The following is a 27,231-nucleotide window of genomic DNA, read 5'->3' on the forward strand; positions in this document are numbered from 1 at the left end:
CAACTTGAAGCGTTTTCATGTTCAAAGGTAAACTGCAGCTCAGTAAATACATTTTTGTGTGCGATTGACTTACTTGTCGCTTGATTGTGAAAGGCATCGACTTGCTTTGAACAAGCTTCTCGCTGACTGTATTTATGAACGACCACAGCTGATCGATGAACGATTTTATGAACCATTCAAGAGTAAGCTTTATTTCTGTATGGCTTATTCGTGGTTTTTATTTTATTAATCTAATCCCGTGTAATTATGTACTACTACACTTTTTTATTTTAAACATTATTGTTTGAAGTTCGTTGAGTCGATGATGGCTTGCAGTGTACTCAGATTGTATATTTAAAGGGTTAGAGTCTGTCTGTTCGTGTTTGTTGACAAATACACGCACTTGCTGGCCTCACAATGAACTCGAAATTTTCAATACTGCACTCGGCTACGCCTCGTGCAGTATTGAAAATTTCTCGTTCATTGTGCGGCCAGCGCGTGCGTGTATTTGTCAACAAAACACTCACAACAGTCTCTAACCCATAATTAACCAATGGCGCGCGTGGATTTTGGACAGTGAACGAAGATTGTATATTAAATTTAAGTAATGCATTCTTTAAATAGACAGGATTTAAGCCAGACCTCAAGAATACCTCCCGAATACTGAAATGAAATCCTACTTAGGCCCATCTTCAGAGGGGATCTTAAAACAGAACTAGGATTAAAAAAATCAATTCCATGCCGAGGTAATTTCTAACAACTACAACTTCATTGTTACATTTTAGGGCTTGAATCCAGTTGTCAAATGCAGCGTTTAGCTACTTAGCGTAACATTGCTCTCTGCCCTTATGCGCGTTATATTTTCAAAAAGTATCGGCACGCTTAACAGTCACATAGTATTGTAACTTAGCAACAGAACATATGCAACCCTTAGCAATTTCGAATAAAACATTATTCAAAGTCACAGCCTAGTTTCATACAGACTTGATTGCCGCCCTATATGAGGATTACACGAACCCAAGCAGGAGAAGAGAGAGACTCTCCCTTAATTCTCCCTCCTGGGTTCAGCCCCTTACCTAGGGCCGGGTAGAAAGAGTTCAACGACTGGACTAGATTGGACCGAGAACACATCTTTCCTTTCTTCTTGCATTGTAATCAGTCGATTTCTCGGTTAGATTTGACCGAAGGTCAACGGCCTTAGTACCAGAAAGAACTTATTTTTATTGATGGCTTTGCAGTGCAACACAACTCGTAGAGTGAAACTGTATTCGTGTTCTCAAGTTAAACTGTAGCTGGCTTTTCTTGAGGTGCAAAAGCGACAACGCGGCTTCATTTCATTTTTTTGTTGCGGAAACGATACATTAACATTAATTGCCAGCTATTCTGTCTAATTTAGAGACAACAACTTAATACATGTCTTGCTTAGTGTTCATGGTACTAAGTGTTTTTTTTCTTTCTTTCTTTCTGGGACTTTAACTGGATGTAAAAATCTAAAAGAAAGACCAACCATGGAAGAAAGGAATAGAATAGACGAATATACTGGAATACTGGAATCGAATAGTACATCTTTTACGTCTCCCAATTCAACTACATTAACATGTATTGTTCAATTATCAGCTTTCCAGGCCATCTTTATCGATCATTTTAATCAAGTACCCATTCAAATCACGACTGTGGCTAGTTTTGGTCAAAAATTCATAACCAACCAACCAAACCTGGTTACAAATATCCAGTTAAAAAGTGTTAACAAAGCCACGTACACTACAAAGCTTTAAAACAACGGGGAATAGCATACATCCTTTATTGTGACCCTTGTTTTCGTTTTGTTGCTCTGTTTGGTTTCTTTTATTATATCGTCGTATGTTTTCTTAAACGTTTTAGAAGTATGTTCTCCCTCGTCTAATCAAAACACTGGAAACTCAGATTTAAAAGTGGAATATAGACCAGGGCCGGGTTGTTCGAAAGACGATTAACGATAACCCAGGATTGAAAGATGATCAAGATTTTAATTTCTCTTGTTTTAAAGGGTTTCCAAAAGCTAATATTTTGTTAGGTTTGAGATTGGTCCATGTCAAAACTGTGGGACATGCAGATAATATTAACAGAAAACCTCAACGAAATTATATAAAATTGAAATCAAAATTCACGCTAATCCTGGATTAGCTTAATCATGCTTTGAACAACCGGACCCAGGGCTCGAAGGGCTCAGCAATAAAAAAATACAGGCTTTTATAAAGCCTTGCATGAGACAATGCTTATGTACGCACGCGTTATAAGTGGCATGTAAAAGTCTCACGCAGAAGGTATTTTACAAAAAAAAGTCTTTATTTTCAATGATTTATTTCAATACATTGAAATACGTTGCTTTGTTACACTGCACTTTGTGCAGTATGCGAGCAGAAATGTTGATTAAAAATGTATTTAAAAAACTAGGCTAAAATTGTGCTAGCTAAATCACAATACATTAGAAAGAAAGAAATCAAAGGTACCATTGCTTCGTATTTTGGTTGTAATTATTATAGACATGGTAAATGATATATGCATGGCTTTATGGGATTCTGATAACGTTCTAAGTTGCCCACATAATACTTGTAATAAGCTATTTGCATACTAGCTACTACTATATAACTTCTACTTCCATCTACTTGTAAATGCTCAGTCTCGTGTTATAAATCTTGTGAAAGCATTATAGCGTATCCACCGATTGTAAGCCAATCTGGAAAAGAAAAAACAAACAGTTTTCAAAATCATCGTAAGACGTTTTCGACAAAGTACAACCAGAGAAGCTTCAGGGAAAATGATGTTGCACGCAATAGAGAGGGCCTGGTGGGGAGAGGGGGGTAGATGTTCCCTTGATACCTTAAAAAGTTTACAATTTCTCCCTTGTTCTCCATTAACAGTTCAATTGTCCCTTACATTTTCACAAAAACAAATCCGTTATTAGTAACGATAACCTTTTGTTCTTTTACAATTGTCCAAAAATATCCTTTGTTCTCATAAAATAAATGATCATGTTCAAATTTCCTTGTATCTAAAAACCCCTGGGGGGCCTTATTGACACAAACCAGACAAGAGCCTTTCTTCCGGAAAGGAAGAAAGGAAAGAATCCCAGTTTGGTTTCTCTCAAATAACTGATGACTTACTTAAGCTTTAACATTTTCTGCAAACTGGCCCATATAGTTGCCTGGTGGAAAATAACGAGCCACTACGAAGCTTGTGTAAAAGCCGTCTGCATCTGGCTTTGATGCCGTCGCCACAGCCACACCAACTTTTTTAGTTCCTTTCCAAACAACCTGAAATATAAAAGCATTTATTTCATGCGCTCCGGTTAAATGCCCTCCTTGTTAAGTGGTACACTTTTTTTATAACAACCTTTTCTGAATTTTGGGGCTGAGATTGACCAAATTTTAATAACATGCCAAGAACATACCCCAGGCTGAGAGTAAGATGGGTTAAAAATGTTATTATTTAAATGAGTATCAGGATTTGAAAAATTCAAAACTGTGTGTAACTACAATCAAATCAATGCTTAAAGGGACACACCTTACATTAGCAATTAATTTTTTTACGGCGTAACACACTTTGTCATAGACGGCGGAGCCGGGGGGCTGGGGGGGGGGGGCTAGCCCCCAGAATTTCAAAAAATAAAGAGTTAATAAGAGAAGAGTCTAAGCCCCCCCCCCCACTTCAAGTCACTAGTCAGCCCCCCCCCCCCCCAGTTGTAAAAATGCTCCGCCGTCCCTGTTGTAGAACATCTCAGTTTGTAGTCCAACTTAGGCTCTACTTCTTTGTTTTTTTCCTAGTCACGTCCGCATTGATTTATTGAAATGTAAAATAAAAAGAATTGGGACGCTCCTGAAGCTCAGCCACAAAATTAGACGTTCTTTTATAAACAGAGTGTACCCCTTTTAATGGCGGTTGTGCTGTAAATTTTCCATGAAAATTGCTTTGAAGTAAGGGTGTAATTTTTTCAATGATAGATTGTGGAATGAACATTGCGTTGTGGCAAAATCACTTTCCGTGAATCAAAATCTAACTTTGAAAAATAATTTCATGATAATTTTCAAACTTAGCCAATCTGTTTTGATCAAAAATAATTACAGATATTTGTCGAACTCCGTCTACAAGTAGTGAAACCAATAAAATTGATAAATGAAATCTTGGTTCATAAGTTTGAGACCTTAAGATTGTAACTGGACACAGTTATGAAAAAGTTAAACATGTGATGGCTTTCCAGGCTTTCTTCAGTGATACCGACCAAATATTTGTCTTGAATGGTACCCCCTTAGACTAGAGAGTGCTGTGAGCCTGCTTCAGCAGAAAAATTAGACAGAGACTATCTGCTATAAAAGTGTGGTTGTATAAAGCATAGGTAGAAAGACTAGAACATTCAATTTTCGAAGGCCGCTTCCCAACAGTAGATGAGCGGAACATGTGTCTTTTTGATTGAATATGATTACTTTGTAAATGTTTGTGAACGGCAAACGTTATAAAAGAAACGTTTTGAAGTGACCCTTCAAGTTATGAAAAAGATTGTAGCTTAATTTTTTGTCAACTTTTAGGGCTATTGATACCTTAACATAACCAGTAAATGGAATAACTAAACTGCTATCAACCCTCCATGGCCAACACACCCCGTTTCAAACCCCCGCCCCTCCCCACCCATCCCTCCCTAGCTTACCTGTGTAAAATGACCAGTTGCACCAGAAAATCCAGGGTTGTTAAAATTGTAATCTTTTATTTCGTCGTACCTATTGGACAAGAAAAGTATTGTCTCAATAATATGTCTTATACCGGTTTTCCGCGATTATACTTACCTTCATAAATCAAATCTTGGTAACACAATACCTCTTATTTTTTTTATTTTTTTTTTTATTAATGCATTTACACAAAAAAAAAAACATACAGTACATAAACGATACGCTACTTACAATAAAAATTTTTACACAAAGAAAGAAAAAAAAATACAAAGACGAATTCAATAGTAAGTACATTCAATAATAATTACAACAAGCGCTATTAATTTTACAGTGTTTTTTTTTCTTTTTAGGTACATGTAATACAACTTACTGGTAACAATATTTATTATCTTTAGCTCTTTTATTAATTAAAGAGAATATAAAGTATTTAAATTAGTTCAAAGTTTTCTTTTCGGTGCCTAGCTTTCTTTTAGTGCATAGCGTATGGTTATTATCATATTAAGTTCATAATTAAGATTGCAAGGTGTTTTAATAATTTCGTTATTAAGAAAAAAAAACGGACACACACAATATTAAAAAAAAAGGTATAAAAGAAAGAAAAACAAAATTACAAAAGATCTCCGTATGTTTCATTGAACTTGGAAAGGCTGTTATTTTGTATTGCAATTTCTCTTTGTATATTGATTTTGTACCGTAAGAGTGCTAAAAAACTGTTGAAACATCATCGTGTAAGCATTTGCAGTATATAGAGTACTTTGCGATAAGAAGCGTGTAGTTTAAGGCGTACATGTGCATCTTGTTGTCAAAAACTCCATATAAAATCATACTGTTTGATAAGGTGATATTTTCTTTAGTTTTACTGGACCACCAATTTTGAAATCGATTCCAAAAAGATAGAGATGAAGGACAATGTAAGAACATGTGATCTAAAGAATGTCTGTCAGTGAGACATTGAGGGCAAATATAATTGTCCGATATTTTAGCTTTGAAAAGGCTAACTTTTGTTGAAAGAATGTTATGAATAACCTTGTATTGAAACATTGAAATCTTAATGTCATTTTTTATCTGAAAGGGTAATTTATAAACTCTGTTTATGTTTGCTTTGTTAAAACCGTACTTTAAAATTTTGCTTTCGGCGGTGGGTGGTAAAAAAACTTTTCTTATCATAACGGCGTAGACGTTTTTGGTAGAGATTTGATTTGTTTTATTTTCATTTTCCGACATTTGCCGAGGAGTTCTTTTTATTGCTAGTTTCCAATTAGTCGGAATGGAATTTATCAATCCAAAATATAAAGTGAAAGGTGTTTCAAGGTGAAAGTGTTTGGAGAATTGATTAAAAGAAAGGAAATTACCGTCGTTTTGAAGAAGGTCTCCAATACGTAGAATATTTCTTTCGAACCAGTTTTTATAAAAAAGTGTTTTACCTTCGATTTTTATGTTGCAGTTGTTCCAGATTATTTCATTGTGTGGGAATGTGTCGTTTTCAAAAGCTTGTTTTGTGCTTTGCTAATGTTTTAAAACTTCGCAATAGAAACTTGGTAGGCGGTTAAGTTGCAGAGAATTGATGTCATCAATACAATACCTCTTATTAGTAAGTTGAGTCATTTAACAAAGGTAACATGCAAGGCTGATCAAAGGGTATGGGAGTTTATTTAAATTTCAATATTTCGAAAGGCAACTGTCTAACAGAGCCCCTTTTACACACTGTATTTCTCAGTATTTGGCCACGGTGGTCCTTGCAAATTCGCGTTCGTTTAAAGAGTCACTTACGCCGCGTTAATTCTCGTACAATGAGCTTGGGCTGCGTGTTTTGCAGGCTGATTTGCTTTGAGACTTATGCCGATATTTTCGTTCCCAATTTTGGGCGTTTATTTTTTTAAGGTTATCACCTTTTTTGGAGGGATAGAAGCGGTGTTTGAGTTCCCTATCAGCCCTTTCCTAGTAAGCGTACTCATTACCACTCAATAGGCTACTTTTGCAAGCATGTTTATTCATTTCTTTTGTTTGTGTCCTCCAATCCTCGCTGTCAAGATGAATTTTAATATATTGATCGAAAGTAGCCTTATCGTAGACATTCTTATTTTTAGGCCATTTTAACTTCAATGAAAATAAAAAAAAAACTACGGTGACAAACATGACAAGACAACGCATGTCGGAGAAACACTTTGATTTTAAGAACTTTTTAAAACGTTTCGTATGCTACAACATACATCTTCATACGGTCACCTCTAAAGATGTATGTTGCAGCAAACGAAATGTTAAGTTATTAAAATCAAAGTGTTTTTTCCGACATGCGTTGTCTTGTCTTGTTTGTCACCGCAGGGCTGCCTCGTCCCCAGTCGCTCGCGATCGTTGGTAGAAACGTTAGTTAATCATTGAGGAAAGCGAGGCCTAAGACCATCACCCACCGCTCGCGCTTCGCGCTCGCTCCCAATCTCCCTACTCGCGCTTCGCGCTCAAAAACCCTGCCTCTCTCCAAAACCCGCGCGGCCTTGGAAAAGCCTGTGGAGGAGGCAGACCGCAGGGTGTTTTTTAGCTTTAGCGTGCTTATCTCTGAGCCTATCGTTAAATCTGTTTGATTAATTGTCTCTTACCAGGCTTGCACTGCGTCTGGGCAGGTGGCGTCTTGTTTGTTTGTAATCCAGATCTCGTACAGATTCTCCCCTTCCCCAGTCCCCTGTGCGTGTTCCATTCTCTCTATATCCGCCAGGTGATCAGCCCAATCCTGAGCTTCTTTAGCCAGCCCAGCATCCCAGACCAGCGGCGATGCTCCATGCTGGGCACGCTTGGCATTATGGGCTCGCAGACAGGCGTTTTGGTCCACTTCGAAACAGAAAAACAAACTTATTTTTATTGGTGCTTAGAAAGGGTATACCTTACAAGAAATTAATGCTTCATGAAATTAGCGCGAATTCTCGAAATTCGCATTAATTTAAATCGCGTTAATTTTTGTGAGCGTTAATTTCGAGTCCGCTGGAAGGTTAACTTCTAGGACCTTAATTGCATTTCAAATACTGGATAATGTCCGAACACATATAGAAACTAGGAAACAAAAAAATCTTTTTTTTCTGTACACTATTTTTCATATTTGAACAATGTTAAAGCCTTAAAGATATGTCATCTGCAATATTTTCAATTTATTCTTCTTGTCAGAAGAGCGGTACAACAGCCAAGATATCTTTAGAGACTTCAAAAATCGCGTTAATCATCTCCATTTTGAAAGTTTGCCTCGACGTTCGCGTTAATTTCCTTTATTCAAATAAGGTTTCCCACAGGCTCCAATTCGCGTTAATTTAAGTCGCGTTAATTTTTAAAGTCCTTAATTTACGGGAGTGTCATTTCCTATAATAAGGGGTAGCCTCAAAGCAGCCAAAACAGCCACTGTAAATTTTAATTACCTCCGCGTTTATCCACTTGATCATCCCGGCGCGACAGGGAAAACGACGGGGGAGGGGGCGCCATCACAAAAGACTTGCAATGAGACAAGCACCAAAACAAGGAAAACCGAAGACATTTTTGTCAGGAATTTCTTTAAGATGATATCTGGTGAGAATATAAAGTAACCAAGAATTAAAATGACTGAGAACAAAAAATTCTTGTTCTAAGCTGATAAGTATATATATTTTTCAAATCCTGAAACAACTGCTACTGGGAAGTACATATTCTCCTTTCAAAATCGAAGCAATTTTAACGAAACGGAGGCAACATTGGCATCATGTACCACTTAAAAATTCTCGCATGCTAACTTAAAGAACTGTATAATCCTAAGTAAGAAAAATTTAAAATCTTCAAGGTCGATTCGATTCATCAGTGGGTTTAAAAATTTATTAAAATATTTTTCGGACTCAAAGCTACTCCATAGACTATAGACTAATGTTATGACCGTTTCTTACTGCAGCGTTCTCATTTTCCTTGAAACTAGACGTAAAGAAAAGAAACCGAATTACATGGCTTTCGTTTAGAAAAAGCTTTAGTTGCAATTCCTACATGCATATAAATAAACTATATTATAAAAATCTACAAAGAGACTGTGACTAGTTCTAGCTTGTGATACGTTCTTTGTGTTGTGTTGATTAGAAATTAAACAAGAAATGTTACAGTAACAGAAAAGAATTTAAATCATAAATATTATTTCGCCCACTGAAACTTGAATAAGCTTGCCTTAATAATGCTTTAAGCCCTGCCTCGTACCCAGTCGCCTCTCTCTTGTGTATAAGTGATACCTGTAAACTTCTTTTAAACGGCTTTCTAGCACTTCAGGCCCTGAAGCTGTTTCCAAAGACGGTGAAAAGTGCAAACCAATCCCAGTTTTATACGTTATGATGCAACTGATATTAGATCGGGATTCTTTGTACCGATCTTTTTAGAGTGCCGCTGGAAAAAAACACTGAGCGACCAGTATTTTTGCATCTATTCTAGATATCACGCTATAAAAAATTCCTGATTAAGTTAAACTGATTTGAAACTGCCGTAACGTAAAAACTAAAGGTAGTTTCATATTTTCAAATTTGTTAAAATAAACTTAAGTGTGCGGAATGTTTTCTTCAATGTTTGTTGTTGCTGTTGTTGTTACTGTTGCAGTGATGAAAAATGTTAAACTAGAGATGAAATTAATTCCATACATTGTATGTGAACTACTGAGAAACGACACAAATGAAAGTGATTTGCCCACATTTAAAAAGGTTTAATATGTGGTTGCAAAGCAGTCAATTGCAATGACACGTCCACTGTAAAGATATCTTTCCCTTTCAATGTTGTTGTCAAGGGTAGACTACTTTTATGCACATTCACGGCACGTTAAAGTCATTTCAACTTTTTTGTTTGCTTGAGAAAAAAGAAACATCTAGGCTACTTTTCCTTTCCTTCTAAAAAACATTCTTAGGTAAGATCTCTTTTGGTCCAATACATTAACAGGAAACGAGGGACTGGCCTTCCGTTTTGAATGCGGCCTACTGAAACGAAATAAGTAACGGAGAAATAACGAGAAGAAAATGGTGACTCTTTGAGATATTATATTTTCCGCTCATTCTGTGCGAACTATATAAGTAACTGGCACAAAGAACCCTTTGTATAAACATATTGTAATATTAATGGCAAAGAGCAGGTAAAACCTTCCAAAGTAAGAACAAGATTATTTACGCGCTGACTGACGCAATGTTAAGTGAATGGAAAATAAAACTTGTTTAGCCTGTGATCATGTCATCAGCCCAACCCAAGCCAAACATGATACATAGTAGAGATAAAGATCGGTTATTGAGAGTTAATTTTTTTATCATTCTGATATCAATATACTTTAAATTTGTTAATTTAATTTGAAACAAGGGGGCAGTTTATTTGCGGTGGTATGTAAGCATGCCGTCAAAAAAGAATATTATTACACTGATTTCTCAATAGGAAATGGCAATATTTAATATTAATCAAGCTTCTATTCGATTCGCACTTAAATTGTATGGCGTGTAAAGAAAATGTTGGAAAAAGTTTCCAAACGATTAAACCATTCCACTAAAGATAGAACGTTTTTAACAAGTGCCCTTCGAAACATCAAATACAATAGAACAATAGTCACTTAGTTTATCTTTGACAAAACCAAAGCAAACACTTAAGTTAGGATAAACGAAAGTGCCAATATATGTTCCGTTCCCAGTTTCCTTTTGCACTTCCAATAGAAAGTTCTAAGCTTCTCGGGCAAATTATTTCAAGCAATAAACGTCAGGCGTGCACATATTTGTAGCCAATATACTACCAATAAATTTTTTAAGGCAAAACAGCAACAATAGAATGCAAGACTGATTTTTAGTAGGCATTTTTCAGTTCAAAAGTTTTGGTACATATTAGTTTTAATGCTTTCGCTAGAAAACATGTCAAACAAGTCAAAATAAAAAGAGATATGAAGGTGAAATTAACCTGATGTTTGAAAAAATCAGTCGTGCTAGTCAGGACGCGGAAAGCTTCAGGATTCTTTTTTTGGCGGGATCTTGTTTACATGTTTTTATAATTTCATTCGCAAATAAAAAGTACACATTGTTTAACAGTCGATGTTTTTTATCGTGTATTATCAAATACTCCACGTTTGTCTTTTGTTTTACATTGTTTAGCGATGAATTTCGCCTAAAATAACTCATGTAAAAACTGCATAAATAAATGCGAATTATGTCAAATCTTTGATATTGCAAACACAAAGACGCCGAGCTTATTAAGATTTTTAAGGGAAGAATATTAATCCCTCAACTTGATCAGTTAACAAAATCTTCCTAGGCAACAGAGCAGAAATGTTTGAATTGCTGTTAAACAAATGAATTGTGTTATCAAGAGCAATTGTTATTTTACAAATATATAATAACTGTTGTTTCCGGCTATGACGTCAAACTGTGAATTTGTACGTAACAGTCATCGATTTGCACAAATTAAACTGACAATCGTCACTGCTAACTCAATCGTTGACACATTGTCTGAGTTGCTAGCTGTACCATTTTGCGCGTGTTTCTTAGTAGCACTTCTTTAAGTCTTAGTTATATTTTGCAACCTGGATATAACGAGCGATCCTCGCAAAACGGTTTATTTTACCGCTGAAGATATTAACTTCGTCCCATAACGAACATGAACGATAGCTAGGCATCAAATTTTTGGAGCAGAGAGTGTTTCGTTGTTTCGTGCAGAGGTGAGATTATCATGTTTCTTCATTTTCTTGAAAAACCCTTAATATTTGGTCTTTTGGTGTTGTTTGCAGTGCAGCAATGCGTGACTTTTCTTTGACGATGGGTTTAACAAGATTATAACACATGAATTTAAAAAGAATAATTAATCACGACTTAATTATGGTTATCGCGTCTAAGTCAGTAATCGGTGTTCAAAAACTTCAAATAAACCTGACTATCTAGAACGGCTACAATCAATAACAGACACAGACCGGCCAGAATGATTTCGAAAAGCGAAACTGCAAATTTTTTTTTTCGTTTGTACACTATTTTTTTAACTAACTGTGTTACTTTTATGTCGTCGTTAGTTTTGGCGGGAATCTTGTTTTACACACGTAAAGTAAATAAAGCAGCAGAGTAGATAAAAACGTCGAAGTGCACGCTCATTTCATTGTTCAGTGACGCATGAAGGGTTAGAAGGACTTCACTTGATGCACTTAATTTTCTTGATCGGTTCTTTTCAATATTTTTTTATCATGCTAGCGCCCGCCAATTTGCTATCCCAAAAATTATATCGAGAGAGGGTAAAAGTGAAGCGATTACTTAACAAAACCATAGACTCACATTATAGTTCGTGCTCCTTAATTTTGGCGGGAATCTTAGTTTTTGCACGTTAGTATTCTAACATAAACCAGCTGGTTTTTCGTTCTCGAGCGCGCTCCTACTAATATTTGAGGTGGAGAACGTGAAAGAAGTATCGCCCTGTCCAAAGTTCCACGTTTAATCGATAAATTGGTAGATTTAAATCTATTTATTGTGCCTGTAACTTTAACTTTAGTGATGAATAATTTTATCTTTTGAATGTAATTGTTCGAATAATTGTACTCATAACTCTGCATGGCTAAGAAGAAGAAAAAGACAATATTCACGAAAATAAACGAGCTAAAACAAGTTATAGAAATTAATGAAAAATAAATGACTGGATATAGTTTGAAACAGACTCAAGAGGAGAAAACCTACCGTATTTTTATTACAGGATGCTTAATTTTGGCGGAAAACTTCTTTTACCCGCGCAAAACTCTAACTTCAAAATAAGCATTTTTTTCACTATACCCGAACAAATTGAATGCAGTCTACTGAGTTTTCGTTGGTACTGTGCTAAATTAGAATGTACTTTTTGACTATTCCTTTTTTCTGCAGTTTTTTTGTAAGTTTGTACTTCTCAATTTTGGCGGGAAGTTTACGCGCGCAACTTGAATATTAACGTTCTAAACTAAATTTTGCCGAACAGGTCTCCTCTATTTGCGACTTCAAATGAACAAAAGAGATTCTTGCACTAAATCCACATCTACTCTTCCAGCTTGGTAGAATTAAACAGTTCTTTTCCGTCGTCGCTGCTCGATACATGCAACGTTACATGCCGTTTTAGCTAAAGTTATCTTTAAAAAAAAATAAGCTTAAAGCAAATATTCAGACAGGAAATACCTGTAACACCGCTTACCTTAGTTTCTACAAGCTGTGGTGTGGTTATTAAAGCGGCGGGCAGTTTTTCGTTTTGACCAAACTGAAACTGTATTCAGCGAAAGAAAAATTATTCCTCGAAGACTCGGAGAACCGTCCACTCTGAAGTCTGCTGTCGAATGAATCTAACAGAAAGTGGTAACTGCTAATAACTCATTAATCTGGGTGTTGGAAAACAATACATGCCAATCACAACAAACCGGCAAAATTATGTCAAAAAGACACGAAAACTTATTAAGATTTATAAATGAAGAATAATAAGCCTGCCCACTTATGTTCATCTATAGAATCTTTGTGAAACTGCATCAAACCAGAACCATTTAATTGTCTCAAAAAATGTCCGAAAATAGACGTTAATCCCTTGCAAGATACCATAATTAAGTGGTAATTCATTGTTTTCAAATCGATCATACAACTGTTGTGTCAAACCGTGATCTACAAGAGTAGACTTATAGTCATTTGAAGATCTATGCACACTTGAGACCAAACAAGTTTCATTTACTTTATCCCATGCCATGTTCAAGGGTTCTTCAGTCTTTTTGATTTACTGCATGTGCAACGTCTGACATTTTTTTTTTTACCATAATCTATTTCTAAGAACAACGAAAGAAATTCAAATAGATGCATGTTTGGAACGTTTACTTTGTTTATACATTCCTGTTGTTATTATAACCCAAATAAAGTTTACTTGTGGATTTAGATGTGCAATTATCTGTCATGTTTTGCTGTCATTTGGGCAAAACGTGATTAATGAATACTAGCCTCGTCACGTAAGTTTGGTGTTTTTTTCGTTTATTCTCTCTTAGTTACGATACCATTTCTTTCGCGCCCTATTCCCTTAAAAGTCGTCCGAGCGTGAATTTTTTAAATTGTTCGATTAAAAAGATGGTTCTTCGCCCACTCGATCTAATTCATCAATTTTGGCACCCTAGCGGTTTACCCTTGACCGTGCAAGCGGTCGTAATTTTGGCGGGAATCGTGTTAAGGCGCTTAAACACTAACGATATAATGTATACTAAATTATGTGTTTTTACTTTGACTTTTGTCAACTTAAACACAGTTACAAAAGTAAAGCAGTCTCCATTGCTAATTTACATAGCTACGAACTCATTCGTTATCTTAGATGAACCAAATATTGCTTACATTCCTGTTATTTTGTTTAGTAAGCAATGCATTTAGAAACAATGTCAATGAAAGTTGACCTTACCGCTCAACGAGTAATTTTGCATGTGAATTCGTGAAGAAAAGTTTTCAGTGACAACTGCATTTGCAGTTATCAACGTGACTATTTACCAAACGATTTCACGATTTATTTTCAACCCTTGGAATCATCCAATATATAGGGATGATGATCTAAAAGGCCTTGCATTTATTAATCAGTTTCCTTTAATTTATTCCTGCAGGAAATAAAAGGAGGGAAAATGCGAACGCTGAAATCTCTTGAAAGAAAAAAGTAGAAGGCTATGCAAGATATCAAAGTATTGCATTAAATAAAAGTAAAAAAGAAACACAAAATCATAAGTCTCAAATCTGTATAGAGCCTTGCTTTTTATCTTTGCAAAAACTTGCGTTCGCACTCCTTAATTTTGGCGGGAACCCGATTTCGCGCGCATAACTGATTGGCGCCCAAAACCAAGATTTCGGGTTTTCAAGTATCGACCTATCTTCGGCTCAAGTGCAAATAGCTTTAAGACGTTCAGACCATCTCTACGTTCAGTCTTCGTCCTAGCATAATCATGTTACTTCGCTTAATGATGTCAACAAGAACACCTTTGCATGATATTATTGTAATGTATTTAGTGCAGAATAGCCCGCACCATGGAGTAACATTTACGTTTTCTTTTATCTTTCAAATTCTTTTAAAAGCCAAAATTACCCCCCAGGGTAAAAGTACCCCCCAAGCCATCGTTAATTGATCTTTGAGGAAAGGAAGTGGAGCAGAACTGTTTTACAGTGCTTAACTTTAATCCACATTGATTCGTGGCCTCACCTGAGGTTAGTTTTACTTCACAATTTTGGCAAGAGCCTTAAATTTCTGCGGTTTAACGATAACACTCAAAACTTTGATATTTGAAGAACATGTTCAAGTTCTGAGAAGTTTAACGTAAGGCTAAAATTTTTTGTCCTTCTTGTATTATGTTATTTAACTATGCATGCAATTTTCTCTAACAGTTCTCAAAAATGCGCGCGTTGTTATTAATAATTAACCAAGTTTCTTAAATTTATTTCTGTGGGGGATGAAGGAGAGACTCGTAAGATATATAAGTGTTTCGCTAAATAAACCTAAAAAAAAGTATATAAACAACACTGGACCCAATTCTAAATGAATAAAATGGGAATAAAATAATAAAAAAATTCGTTTTCGACAAAATGATACTCTAAAACTACTTCGAAAAGAAACGTTTTAATAGGTACCAACACGTAAAGATTATGAACATGTAAAGATTATAATGATGTCTGCTGATATTCCCACTATGGAATAAATTTTGCGGAAATATTTTTGGGGTATAATTTTTATTTGCAGGAACCCTTTTTTCCGATATGAAAAAAACCGCAAAAAATGATATGGCAAAAATCGAACCCACGCGTAAATGAGTTCGCACAATTTTGGCGGGAACCCATTATAAGCGCGTCACAGATTAGCGCTCAAACCAAGTTTTCTTTCTTTCAAGCGAAGGCCTAGCTATCTTCGGCTTAAGTGTGGATAACATTAAGGCGGTCAGATCAGCTCCACGCCCAGTCTTCATCATGAACTGGTTTTATCAGACATAATCAAATCTTTGCGTTTACGACATGTTATGTATGATGTTCAACAAGAATGGCTTTGTATTATATTACTATAATGTATTTATTAATGTATTTCAGTTAATCTCTTAAAATCTATCCAAAGCTAAATTGCACCCTACCATGCATCCCTTATCTCTTTCGTGGCTAATGGAATCTTTGAGTAAGGGAACCGAAGCAGAACTGGTTGACAGTGCTTTTAAATTTATGATCGCTCATTTAGGCTTCACTTGCATAATTGTGGTTGGTTTTGCGCTCCATTTTGTCAGGAATCTTAATTTCCGCACAGCCTGTGGCTGTTTTGCTTTAGAGCGGCCGTCTGTTTGTGCCCAAAAATCACACGTCCAATTATAATGATTTCAATTTCAGGGTCGAAAGTTATTTGCGTTTGCTCTGGTTTGGCAAATACTAAGCTTGATGACTGGTTTAATTAAAACAGTGAGCCACTTTCTGAGTAGCCTGCAATCAGAAGTAAAACCAAAACCATGCAATCGTGACTCACTCGGGCACGTTTTCCTACCGGCTACATGTTTGACATGTTTGCACGCTGCGCTGGATTGTCTCGGTGTCCTTTTGTGATTGACCAGAGTGATAACTTTGTTTTACAACACTCAATCAAAAACCGAGCCTTAAGCACCACGAAGTTATGTTGTTAATAGATGTCTTAAAATAAAGAAATACAAATTGGCTATTGAAAAACAATACATGCCGGTCGTCAATACATCAAATCTTTGTGAAACTGCATCAAAGCAGAACCGTGCAATTGACTCACAATTTATGTCCGAAAATAGATCTTTATCTCGTGCGAATTATAATTTAATAATAATTTATTGCTTTCTAATTTATTACTGTTGTATCACTTTCACCTTGTCGGACAAGCCTTGGTCTTGAAGAATGAGTTCTATATTCATTTGATGAACGACAAACACAAGAGATCTGAGAAGCTTATTAATTTTCCTCTATCCTTAACGACTCAATTGTACTGAAAAGCCTCCAATTTCTTCGGTTCTTGAGTTGTGTTGTCGCAATTATTTGTAAAGAAACAGCTTAAATGTATTATAAGCATGCAAAAAAGTACCCTGCTATTGTTATCACAACCAACCGTAAAGGTTTACTTCTATGTGTTTTATATTTGTAGGTGGGTGTTTTTTTTTTTTTTGGGCCTTTTTCTTTTAGTTTTCTGTATCTGACGTCAAAATGTGTAATTATTTGCCATGTTTTTGAATGAAAAAAAAAGATGAAAACTTAAGGCTAACGTCGTTTTGTATGTTCTCTATGTTGCTCAGTGATGCATGCACCGCATTGGCCAATAAGCCGTTTCACTAACATAATTAAGAACAAGCAATGTCGATAAATTCTTACACAATTCGTTCAAGGTTATAACTTTGTAAGGGCAAAAGAAGTCTTTTTGCTAATGGAAAATCTTGTTCAGTTTTTGAAGCACGTTTATGATAAATATGGCTATTAAAGTTTATATGTAGCACTTTACAAACAGCTCTAGTAAGCTTGTAATTCTACTGCTCCTCTTGTGTAGAAGTTGCTGTTGTTTTGTGGGCCAGGGACATTGTTCCCGTTGTTTGTTCCATTGTTGATTTTCGAAGGGTAGCGAGTCATTCATGTGAGTCCTTGCGCGAGCTGCTGCCCGATCCTGTACGAAAATTGTCCAGATTTAATTTGTCCCTTGCAAACGCGATTCAAACAAGCCCGGGGGGGGGGGGGGGGGGCACTGCCATATATGAGCTATATAGGTATGTGCCGCTGTGAAGGGTATGGTTTTCAAGCAGTTTAGTCTGGGATAGGGTATAGAAATCAGAGAGTTTTTGGTCTAGAATAGGGTATCATTGCGGGAACTGATCAGTGTATGATGAATTAAGTCCAGAATAGGAATAGAAACTGGAAAGAGAAAGAGGCTTTCCTAAACGTAAATAAAATCATCGTTGTTGACAGATAGTTTCCTATTAAAACACTGAAAGTGATACAGTTCTAAAAAATGAAGTCTGGGATAGGGTAGGGATTTTCGGTGTCTAGTCAAGTATAGGGTTGCAAAATCAACTAAACATGGTCTGGTATAGGGTAAGGGTTTCAAATTCCCAGCGGCACACCCCCACTTAAAAATATATAGGGTGCCCCTCCCCGGGCAAACAAGTCGCTAAACCAAACAGCATAAGTATTTACCAAAACTCTGAGGAAATCTGTGATGAACAAGCATCCCATTAAAGGGGTGGGAAAAAAATTCTTCTACTTGCTAAACTTGGGTGAGTATAACTTCTAGACAGAACATTTGTTTTCTTCCAGATAAGCTGTCTAGCTATGCATGCAGTCTCAGTTGCAGAAGATCTAGAACTTATTTAGAGAACAAAAGATAATAGTAATATCTTAATGTCGTCGTTTATGTACCACTAGACTGAGTGTGTTTTTGTTGTTGTTTTGTTTGTTTGTTTGTTTATTTATTTATTTCTGGGACTTTAACTGGATGTAAGAATCTTTAAAAAAGACAAACAATAGAAGTTAGTTACTGGGTGCACAAGGAATAGAATAGATTCTTCAAAATCCTGGAATCGTACATATTTTACGTCTCCCAATTCAACTACATTGAATGATTTAGAGTACCCATTCAAATCACGACCGTGGCGAGATTTCATCAAACACGCATATAACCAACCAGAAATTGTTACAACTATCCAGCAACGTACACTACCAAACTTTGAACAACGGAAGATAGCATACATCCTATATTTTATGCCTTGTTTTCTTTTTGTTTATATGTTTGTTTGTTTTTTTATTATACAGTCGTATGTTTTCTTGAACGTTTTAAAAGTGTGAACTCTCCGGTCCAATCAAAACACTGGAAACCCGCTAAAAAAACATAGACCAGAACTCCCAAAGACCAAGCTCAGCATGAGCCTTACAAACGCATGCTTTCATACGCATGGGTCATAAGTCACAAATCAAAGTCTTACGCATAAGGTATTTTACTTAAAGTTTTTTAAAAAACTTTACTTTCAATGTTTTCTTTCAATACATTAAAGTAATGTGCTTGATTACACTGCACACTGTTCAAACGAGCAGAAATGTTTATTAAAAAGTATGCATTAAAACTAGGCTAAAAAAGTAAGACCTAAATCATAATTTCACAAGAAAGCAAGAAATCAAATGTACCAAAACAATATATTTTGGTTCTAACTATTCAACAAGCATGGGTAAATGATATATGCATGGCTTTTATGGGCTCCTGATAACGTTTGAAGTCGCCCAAGTGATACTTGTAAGCTATTTTTCTACTACTATACTATATTACTACGGCTTCTACTGTTAAATGCTCAGTCTTCGGGACATAAATCTGTGGACGCACTATATCATCTCCACTGATTCTAAGCCAATCTGGAAAAGAAAACGCAAACATTTTTTAAAGTCATCATAAAAAGTTTCCCACGACGTACAACGAAAAGGTACAGAAGCTACAGGGCAAGTGATGTTACACGCATTAGAGAGGGCCTCCTGAGGAGGGGGGAGGATTTCCCTTGATCCCATGTTCTCCATATGAGTTACAGATGCACTCAAGAAGCTAGAGTCGCACCGAGGCAACTCAATAGTGCACGCTGTGACGTTAAACATTTGTTCCCTCCCATAATGTAATTGACCATCTTCCAGTTCCCTTGTTTCCAAAACCCTCTGGGGGGCCCTTATTGGAACCCCAAAGCGGTCTTTTTTTAGTATCCCCTATAAAATCAGCATCCAAATAAAGTTTCTTTTAAACCATTGATGGCTTACTTAAAGTAAATCCCCAACGTTGGCTTCAAACTGGCCCATATAGTTTCCTGGTGGTGAGTAACGAGCCACTGCAATGCTTATGTAAGCGCCTTTTTCATTCGGCTCTGATGATGTTGCTACACCCACTCCAACTTTGGTAGTTCCTTTCCAAACAACCTGTGTAAAATAAAAGCATTAAGGTTAAATGTCTTCCTTTTTGAGTGGTACACTCCTTTTTATAAGAGACTTTTATAGGAATGTTAAGTATCATCATCATCATCATCATCATCATTATGATAAGCATCATCATCATAACACATGGACTCGCATGGTCGGAAAAAAGAATCTAAAATTTACTTGACGTTTCGCATGCTACAGCACGCATCTTCAGAAGTGACGGTTACAAAAAGCGAAAGATTTTAAAACTTAAAACTTATCTTTCGCTTTTTGTAGATGCGTGCTGTAGCATGCGAAACGTCAAGTAAATTTTAGATTCTTTTTTCAGACCATGCGTTGTTCATGTGTTATGTTTGTTGCCGCTGTTTGTATTTTATTTCTGGTGAAATTGAAATGGCCAAGAAACAAGAGCATTTGTCAACATCATCATCATCATCATCATAACTGAGGAGAATATGCTGCCTTTGCAATAACATCTGAAAATGGTTAGATATTCTTGTCTTCTCGGATAAGGATGATAAACCTCTCCTGCATCTTCAGTGTTATGGTCAGTAGGGGACGTAAAAGAACCCACGCACTAACTGTAAAGAGTAGGGCATGGAGTTCCCGGTGTTGTGGTCTGGCCTTTGCCCGTTGTACTATGCTTACTGTCAAATGCTCGGAGATATTAGTTTATAAGCTACTCTTCAAATCCGAGGGTAATCAAAGTGATGATAATGACGATGATGATGATGATGATGATTAAGGATGAGATTGACCAAACTTTAAGGACATATCCCAGGCTGAGAGTTAGATGAGTTAAGAATGTCATTATTTTGCTCAACAGTACAATTAACCCAATGCCAAAGGGGAACCACTTTAACATTAACCAGATGCTTTTCTTATAATGAAAAATGAAACGTACTGAAGTGACCTTTCAAGTTATAAAAAAATAGTGAAGTTTAATTTTTTTTATCAACTTTGGGATATTGATACCTTAACATAACCAGTAAATGAAAGAACTAAACCGCTATCAGTCCTCGAACACCTCCTCCCCCTTCTCCCTCCCCCCACTCGCGCATACCACCCCCCTACCCACCAATGTACTGGTACGCGTACCTGTGTGAAATGACCAGTTGCATCAGAAAATCCAGGGTTGTTAAAGGAATAATCTTTTATTTCGTCGTACCTATAAAAAGAAAAGCATTGTCTTAAACGAATTTTTCTGTTCCCATACACACGGCAATTGTAAATCATGATCGAATCTTGGTTAGATTCAAGCAAGCAAGTTAAGGGTCTCTTGCGCGTACCTTTTATTATGAACTTGAACTGCCTGTGGACTAAAAAAATCGAAGACTAATATCGATTTTCCCTTCCCAATTTTGAAGTTTACTTTTTATTAAGATATTATCACCTTTTAGGGGGGAGAGGCAGTGTTTTTATTTCTTATCAGTCTATTTCCACTTTTTTTCCTACATGTACATACTCACTGCAGAAAATCGTTAAATTTATTTGATTAAAATTGTCACCTACCAGGCTTGTACTGCGTCTGCGCAAGAAGCGTCTATTTGGGATGAAGACCAGGCCTCGTACAGATTCTCTCCTTCTCCAGCCACCTCAGAGTGTTGCATAACTCCCAAATCGATCAGGTGATTAGCCCAGTCCTGAGCATGTTGAGCCAGCGTTGCATCCCAGGTCAGCCCTGATGTGCCAGCATGAAGGGCACGCTTGTCATTATGGGCTTGCAGGCAGGCGTTTTGGTTCACTTCAGAATTAAACAAAAAAACGAACTTAACTCTCTTGTTACTAAACTTCTTGGCCTCAAATCGGTCAATCGCCGCCTGGTTATATTTTAGCTCAGTTGGTAGAGCGCAGGACCGCTTTGCAGGAGGTTCGAACCCCAGGCCGGACTAACAGTCAGGGTCTTAAAATGACTAAGGAGAGTGTGCTGCCTTTATGATTACATCTGCAAATGGTTAGACATTCTAGTCTTCTCGGAAAAGGACGATAAACAGTAGGCCCCGTCTGATATGTCAGCCTTATAACAGGAGACGTTAAGGAGCCCACACAGTCTATTCACAAAGAGTAGGGCACGAAGCTCCCGTTGTTGTGGTCTTACCTTTGTGTAGTAAATTACAGTATGTGTACAGCGCATTAGAACATATACATATAATAATAATATAATCATAATAACCTGTACGTTTGTCCACTCCGTAATCTTCGCGTGAAGCGTACCAGGGAAAACGACGCCGTGCTGGGATGACACGGCCAGGGGCGCCATCACAAAAGACTTGGAATGAGACAAGCACCAAAACAATGAAAACCGAAGACATTTTTGTCAGGAATTTCTTTAAGCTGATATCTGGTGAAAACAAAAAGTAATAGAGAATTAAAATGACTGAAAACAAAAAATTCTTGTTCTAAGCTGATAAGTATATATATTTTTCAAAACCTGAAACAACTGCTACTGGGAAGAGTCAAGAGAGGATAAAGGGTAAGAGAGTGAATCCCCCATACAGGCCTTATTCCCAAGGTAATCCCTCTAAAGTTGTTTTTAGACATGGTACCCAATGCTTCCACGGATGTTAACGCGCGTTGCGTGGATGTTCTCGCGCGTTTTAAGGGGGACGACCAGAATTATCCCACTCCGACGACCACCATGTTTTGGCCTTTGCATTCTCCACGGAAACGCGCGAGGACATTTACGCGTTAAAAATGTCCTCGCGCGTTTATATCTGCGCTAGATTGCCGGTGTCCTGTTGTGATTGACCAGAGTGATAACTTTGTTTTACGACAGTCAATAAAAATTCGCACCACGAAGTTTCATGATTTATTGTTAAAAATGATTTTTATCTGCGTTATGTTGTTAATAGATGTCTTAACTAAAGAAAAACAAACTGGCTTATGGAAAACATTACCTGCCAGTCGTCAATACATGAAATCTTTGTGAAATTGCATCAAAGCAGAACCGTGCAATTGACTCACAAATCATGTCCGAAAATAGATCATTATCTCTTGCAAATTATAATTTATGAATAAATTTTTGCCTTTCAAATCTCTAATTTATTACTGTTGCATCATTTTCACATTGGACTAGCTGTGATCTATAAGAAGTTAGTTCTTTACTCATTTGACGAAGAGGTATAAACACAAGAGTTCTGCCAAGTCTTATTAAGACCCCTATTAATTTTCCGAAGAGCCTCCCGTTTCTTTGGCGCTTGAGTTGTCTTGTCACATTTATTAGCAAAGAAACAGCTTACATGTATTAAGCATGCAAACAAGTACCCTGCTATTGTTATCAAAACCAACATAAGGTTTACTTCTAGATTACTGTATCTGACATCAAAATGTACAATTACTTGTCTTGTTTTAGAAAAAAACATGAATGAATTAACGATCTAAGCGAGGTTGCTGTCATTTTGTATCTTCTCTGAGCTTCCTACTACATTTTGCGCACTTTCTCTGATTTTTCGGATCTTAGTAATTACTTTTAACGTTGTTGTTCTTAATTTTGGCGGGAAAAAAGTTATGGCGTAAAACGTCCCAAAGAAGTTGTTTGTTCTGACGTTTCTGTTAAGCGCAGAACAGTAGAAGTTGCAAACGTAGAGCTTAAAAAAAGGCGGCTAGCTCCACCAGCGACCTCGATTACTATAGTATCATCAAGCAGCCTTCCCACGCTCCTGCAGTGTTACTCAGTGATGCATGTAGTATTGGTCCATATAAGCCGTTTCACTTGCATGTATCACAAACAATGTCAGTAAATCGTGGCACAATTGTTCAACAATATCAGTGTTGTGCTATGTTAAACGATATCTTTTCGGTACTAGTATCCCTGGTTAGTGTTTGAAGCAGGTATAGAATATATATTGGCATGGTATATATGGGTATTTAGGTTTATATGTGACACTTTACGAACAGTAGTGATCAGCTCTAGGAAGCTTGTAATTCTACAAGTTCTCTAGTAAAGCAGTTTCTATTGTTTTGGGGGCTAGGGGCGTTATTTCTGTTGTTCGTACTATTGTTCTCTCGAAGTGTAGCGAGTCATTCATGTGGGACACAGCGAGATCTCTTACCCGATCGTTTTCAAAAACTGTCCGGATTTAATCTGCCGGTCCCTTGCAAACGCGATTCAAATAAGTCACTAAACCAAACAGCATAAGCATTTACCAAAATTCTGGGTACAACCTCTAATGGAAAAACATTTCATTCAGGAGTTCTACTTGCTAAGTGCGTGTGTATTGCTTCAAGACAGAACATTTGCTGTCTTCTTGATATGTTGTCTTGCTATGTAAGTAGTTTTAGATGCATAAGAACGGAGATAACAGTAATGTGGTCATGTGGCAAACTCCCTAACCATAGAGAAATGACACATAAGAGTGAAAAAGACCAAAGCACCCAAAAGACAAAAAGAGACCACAGAAAGACCCAACAAATGAAGAAGGCGAGGCGAACGAGGCAAAATCTGAACAAAATAGACAAAATTTGCTGTCTTCTTGATATGTTGTCTTGCTATGTAAGTAGTTCTAGATGCATAAGAACGGTAGATAACAGTAATGTGGTCATTTGTGGCAATAATAAAACTCTTTCTTACAATTTAGACCGTTTCAGTAGAATCTTGACACATTTAAGCAGTGTTTAAATTAAATTTAGATTGCAAATAGCTACCAAAAATTCGACAATAAAGAAATCTCACAGTAAATGTATCCTATATCAAATGAATTCGAAATTCTGCGCTTTGCAGGGCGAACCGAGGCACTTGCCTTCGCAAAAATCTTGAATTTATATATATTATTTTTTCGTGTTCCTTTAAATTAATACTGGTAAGTAAGTAAATATGAAAGAAGTGTTTCGGTAAGATCTTTTGTCTAACAACAGCCCTAATTTGAGAGGAAGAATAAGTGGGATAAATGCGGTATGGGTGACTAAATAGCAAAGTTCAAGATTTGCACATTTACTGGGACAAACTTTTCAAAGTCGTATTATTTGTTCGCGTTCTCTCATTTTGGTGGCAATCTTATGTAATGGCAATGGAAACTTGCCTGAATTCGAAGAAATCAGAGCGCAGCGTAATGTCATACTGACCATGAACAACAAAGAAAACCCCACCCTTTTCATTGTTTACCGCTTCTAGCCCTCACTTGTCATTAGTCCACACTCCTCAGTATTGGTGGGAATCGTATCTTACGCACACAAAACATCCTCTTTAAACTCACCCAACAATATCAAGTTTCGAAAGTAAAAGTAGACACTCGCTAAATATGGTCACTGAACTCCGGCACTGTTCGGTCTCAACTTAGGATATTACACATATTTTCCTTCTTGTTCTGTCGTTCAAAATTACATGCCCTTTAAGCTTAATTAAGAGTGATGAAACTGCCTGAGTACTAATAAGTACCAGGGAAACACATGCAAAACGCTTACCTAAGTAGCTGTAAGCTGTGATGTGGAGCAGGCTGGGGAGTTAAGATGGTCAACTTGAAAAATATATTTACCGAAAAGATTTGAAGATTTTTGGACACCCTTCCACTCTGATGACTGCTGTCGAATGAATCTAACAGAAGGTGGAGCACTGCTTTTAAGTCCGAGGTGTGGGTATCGAAAAACAATACATGCAAATCACAACAAACCAAAGAATCAGGAGGGAGTTATTACCGAAGTTAACAAGTGAAGAATAATCCTGACTTCTTTTGATAAGTAATGGAAATTGCAACAAAGTAGAACAATTTAACTGACTTACGAAAACATCGAAAATAGAACTTAATCTTTCAATGATCGATCATACCTTTTGTTCCAAACCATGATCCATAAGGGTACATTCCTCAGTCCTTTGAAGAGTTTTGCGCGCATTTCATCTGAAATATTTTCATTTGTTCCCTGCTCGATGCCGTGCCATTTTTTCCTTCAGCTACTACTAAAGAGCTTCCTGCTTTCTTTTGATCACCCTTGGCTGTGAGAGCATCCATTTACTTACTTAGGGCGGGAATCACGCTGGTGGGAAACTCGGGTGCATACCTATTGCTGAGCGTTAGTCTTCGGATCGAGAGGTTCAAATTCGACCTGGGCATAAGTTGGCTCGGGTCATTCCTTAGACAAGGCACTTTACCTGACAGTTTCTATCCTCCCAGAGGTGAATAAATGGTTACCGGCTAATTCCGTGGAATTGCGACAAGCCGCGGGATCTTGTGAGAGCATATTTTTGAACTGACTGCATCAAAGTTACTCATGATTGTCTTACAACAGTTACAATAGATCTTAATCCTTTATGAAAACCCATTATAACGTTACGACTGAAATAACTCATTGTTTTAAGATTTATCATATTTTAACTTGTCGTGTTAGACCGGGGAGTCAAAACACGATTTACAAGAGCACATTCCATAGTCTTTGAAGAGTTCCACACAAAGGTAAATTTCCATTTTCAATACTCTATGCCGTGTCGTTCAAAGTTCAACTGAAGAGCTTCCTGCGTTCTTCTTTAAATACCCTTGGCTACGGGAGTCTTTGCTTAATTTGAGTGGGAGCCATGCAATGTTTAGGCGCGAGAACCGATTGACAATCCATACCAGATTTTTCTAGCCCTGCTGTACGCCTTGCAACGGTGAAAGTAACCTGAGATCGTGCCCTCCGTCCCTCCCTACATATCACTCGAAAAAAGAAAAAAAGGACGCCTGATCACAGGTTACGGTGAAAGAAGCTCCCCTCGCTAATTAAGTCGTGTAAAACACCATTTCCATTCGTTATTTTGGAAATAGCAAACAATTTCTGCTCTCCTCCAATACTGTTCAGTGATGCATAAGGTTATGTCAAATAAAGCAATGTTGATCAATTCTGACACAATGCAATTGTTCAAACGATAAGTGTTGTTAAATTTTAAGTTTTAAAAGGCGAACGTCCCACAGAAACTCGTTATTTAAAGCAACGTTGAATTAAAATTCATTGGGAGCATTCTACCAACAATTTCCACGATTTAATTTCGTAATTTACATAATTTGAGCTAGGTCAATTATCGATAAGAATGTATATCGTAATTTACGAAATTTGTTTAATTTATTTCTATTTGAAACAAAGGTTAAATTCTAGACTGTACATAACTGAAAGCTAGAGTGATCAACAATATGATACAAATCGAACGAACGTTTTTGTTAAACGAAATTAAACGGGAGATATAACGTAGCTATTTGATTCTTTTCTGAAGGACACAAAAGGCAACAATCCTTAGCCTTTCAAGCTTTTGTTTAATTTTTCGCACTTAGCAGGAATCCCATTTTATAAGCAAAAAGGTTAGCGCTGAAACCGGGATTTTCGTTCGGTGTGATTTCAAGAACTGGTCCTCGGTAAGTTAGTTGTATAGCTCCACATTCAATCCGCAGTTTGCTTGTTTCAAACATGCATGTGTTGAATCAAAGTCCCTTTGCGTGATGTTATTCAGCAAGGCGTGTATAGCTTTGCGTGAGTTAAATAAATTGTTTATTGTAGAAAAAGCCCTCTCCATAGTGTAACAGTTACGCTTTTCATATTATCTTTAAAAAGCCAAAAATTGCCCCCGCGTAGAATGAGAGCACAATCTCTGAAATCGGTGAAGAGAAGGAAAGTGCTACGTGCAGTGCCAGGCACATGAAATGTACTCTGAGAATGACGAAATGACAGAAAGCGATCACCCAAACGACTGCGCGAGAACAGGGACACGGGAGACGGGAGAATGACGA

General features: G+C 36.9%; 1 protein-coding gene across 3 annotated transcripts; it reads right to left on the reverse strand.

Annotated features, from left to right (window-relative positions):
* Positions 1 to 2,283: 2,283 nt before the first annotated feature.
* Positions 2,284 to 25,339, reverse strand: LOC144646948 (Golgi-associated plant pathogenesis-related protein 1-like). Of its 3 annotated transcripts, none has more exons than XM_078506667.1 (7): positions 25,308 to 25,339; positions 25,018 to 25,076; positions 21,720 to 21,887; positions 7,274 to 7,502; positions 4,661 to 4,730; positions 3,123 to 3,272; positions 2,284 to 2,695 (listed from the first exon to the last, which is right to left on the reverse strand). In XM_078506667.1, the coding sequence occupies exons 1-6, from the start codon at positions 25,322 to 25,324 to the stop codon at positions 3,123 to 3,125; spliced, it is 693 nt and encodes a 230-aa protein (XP_078362793.1). In that variant the 5' UTR covers positions 25,325 to 25,339; the 3' UTR covers positions 2,284 to 2,695. The 3 variants fall into 3 exon arrangements, with proteins under 3 accessions (XP_078362793.1, XP_078362792.1, XP_078362794.1); XM_078506666.1 differs by lacking the exons at positions 2,284 to 2,695; positions 3,123 to 3,272; positions 4,661 to 4,730; positions 7,274 to 7,502 and adding exons at positions 18,676 to 19,000; positions 19,391 to 19,546; positions 20,645 to 20,714; positions 21,059 to 21,290; XM_078506668.1 differs by lacking the exons at positions 2,284 to 2,695; positions 3,123 to 3,272; positions 4,661 to 4,730; positions 7,274 to 7,502; positions 25,308 to 25,339 and adding exons at positions 18,676 to 19,000; positions 19,391 to 19,546; positions 20,645 to 20,714; positions 21,059 to 21,290 and having other exon boundaries at positions 24,947 to 25,076.
* Between the last annotated feature and the right edge of the window lie 1,892 nt (positions 25,340 to 27,231).

This window comes from Oculina patagonica, chromosome 3, assembly GCF_052425735.1.
Source record: "Oculina patagonica isolate OP01 chromosome 3, crgOcupat, whole genome shotgun sequence".
Classification (NCBI taxonomy): Eukaryota; Metazoa; Cnidaria; class Anthozoa; order Scleractinia; family Oculinidae; genus Oculina; species Oculina patagonica.

Excerpts from the sequence above, each read along its gene's own strand:
- LOC144646948 (XM_078506666.1), bottom strand. Across the intron at positions 21,888-25,017 it reads AAAATCTTCAAATCTTTTCG|ATATCAGCTTAAAGAAATTC; the intron begins GTAAATATATTT and ends TGTTTTCACCAG. Across the intron at positions 20,715-21,058 it reads GCAGACGCAGTACAAGCCTG|GTACGACGAAATAAAAGATT; the intron begins GTAGGTGACAAT and ends TTCTTTTTATAG.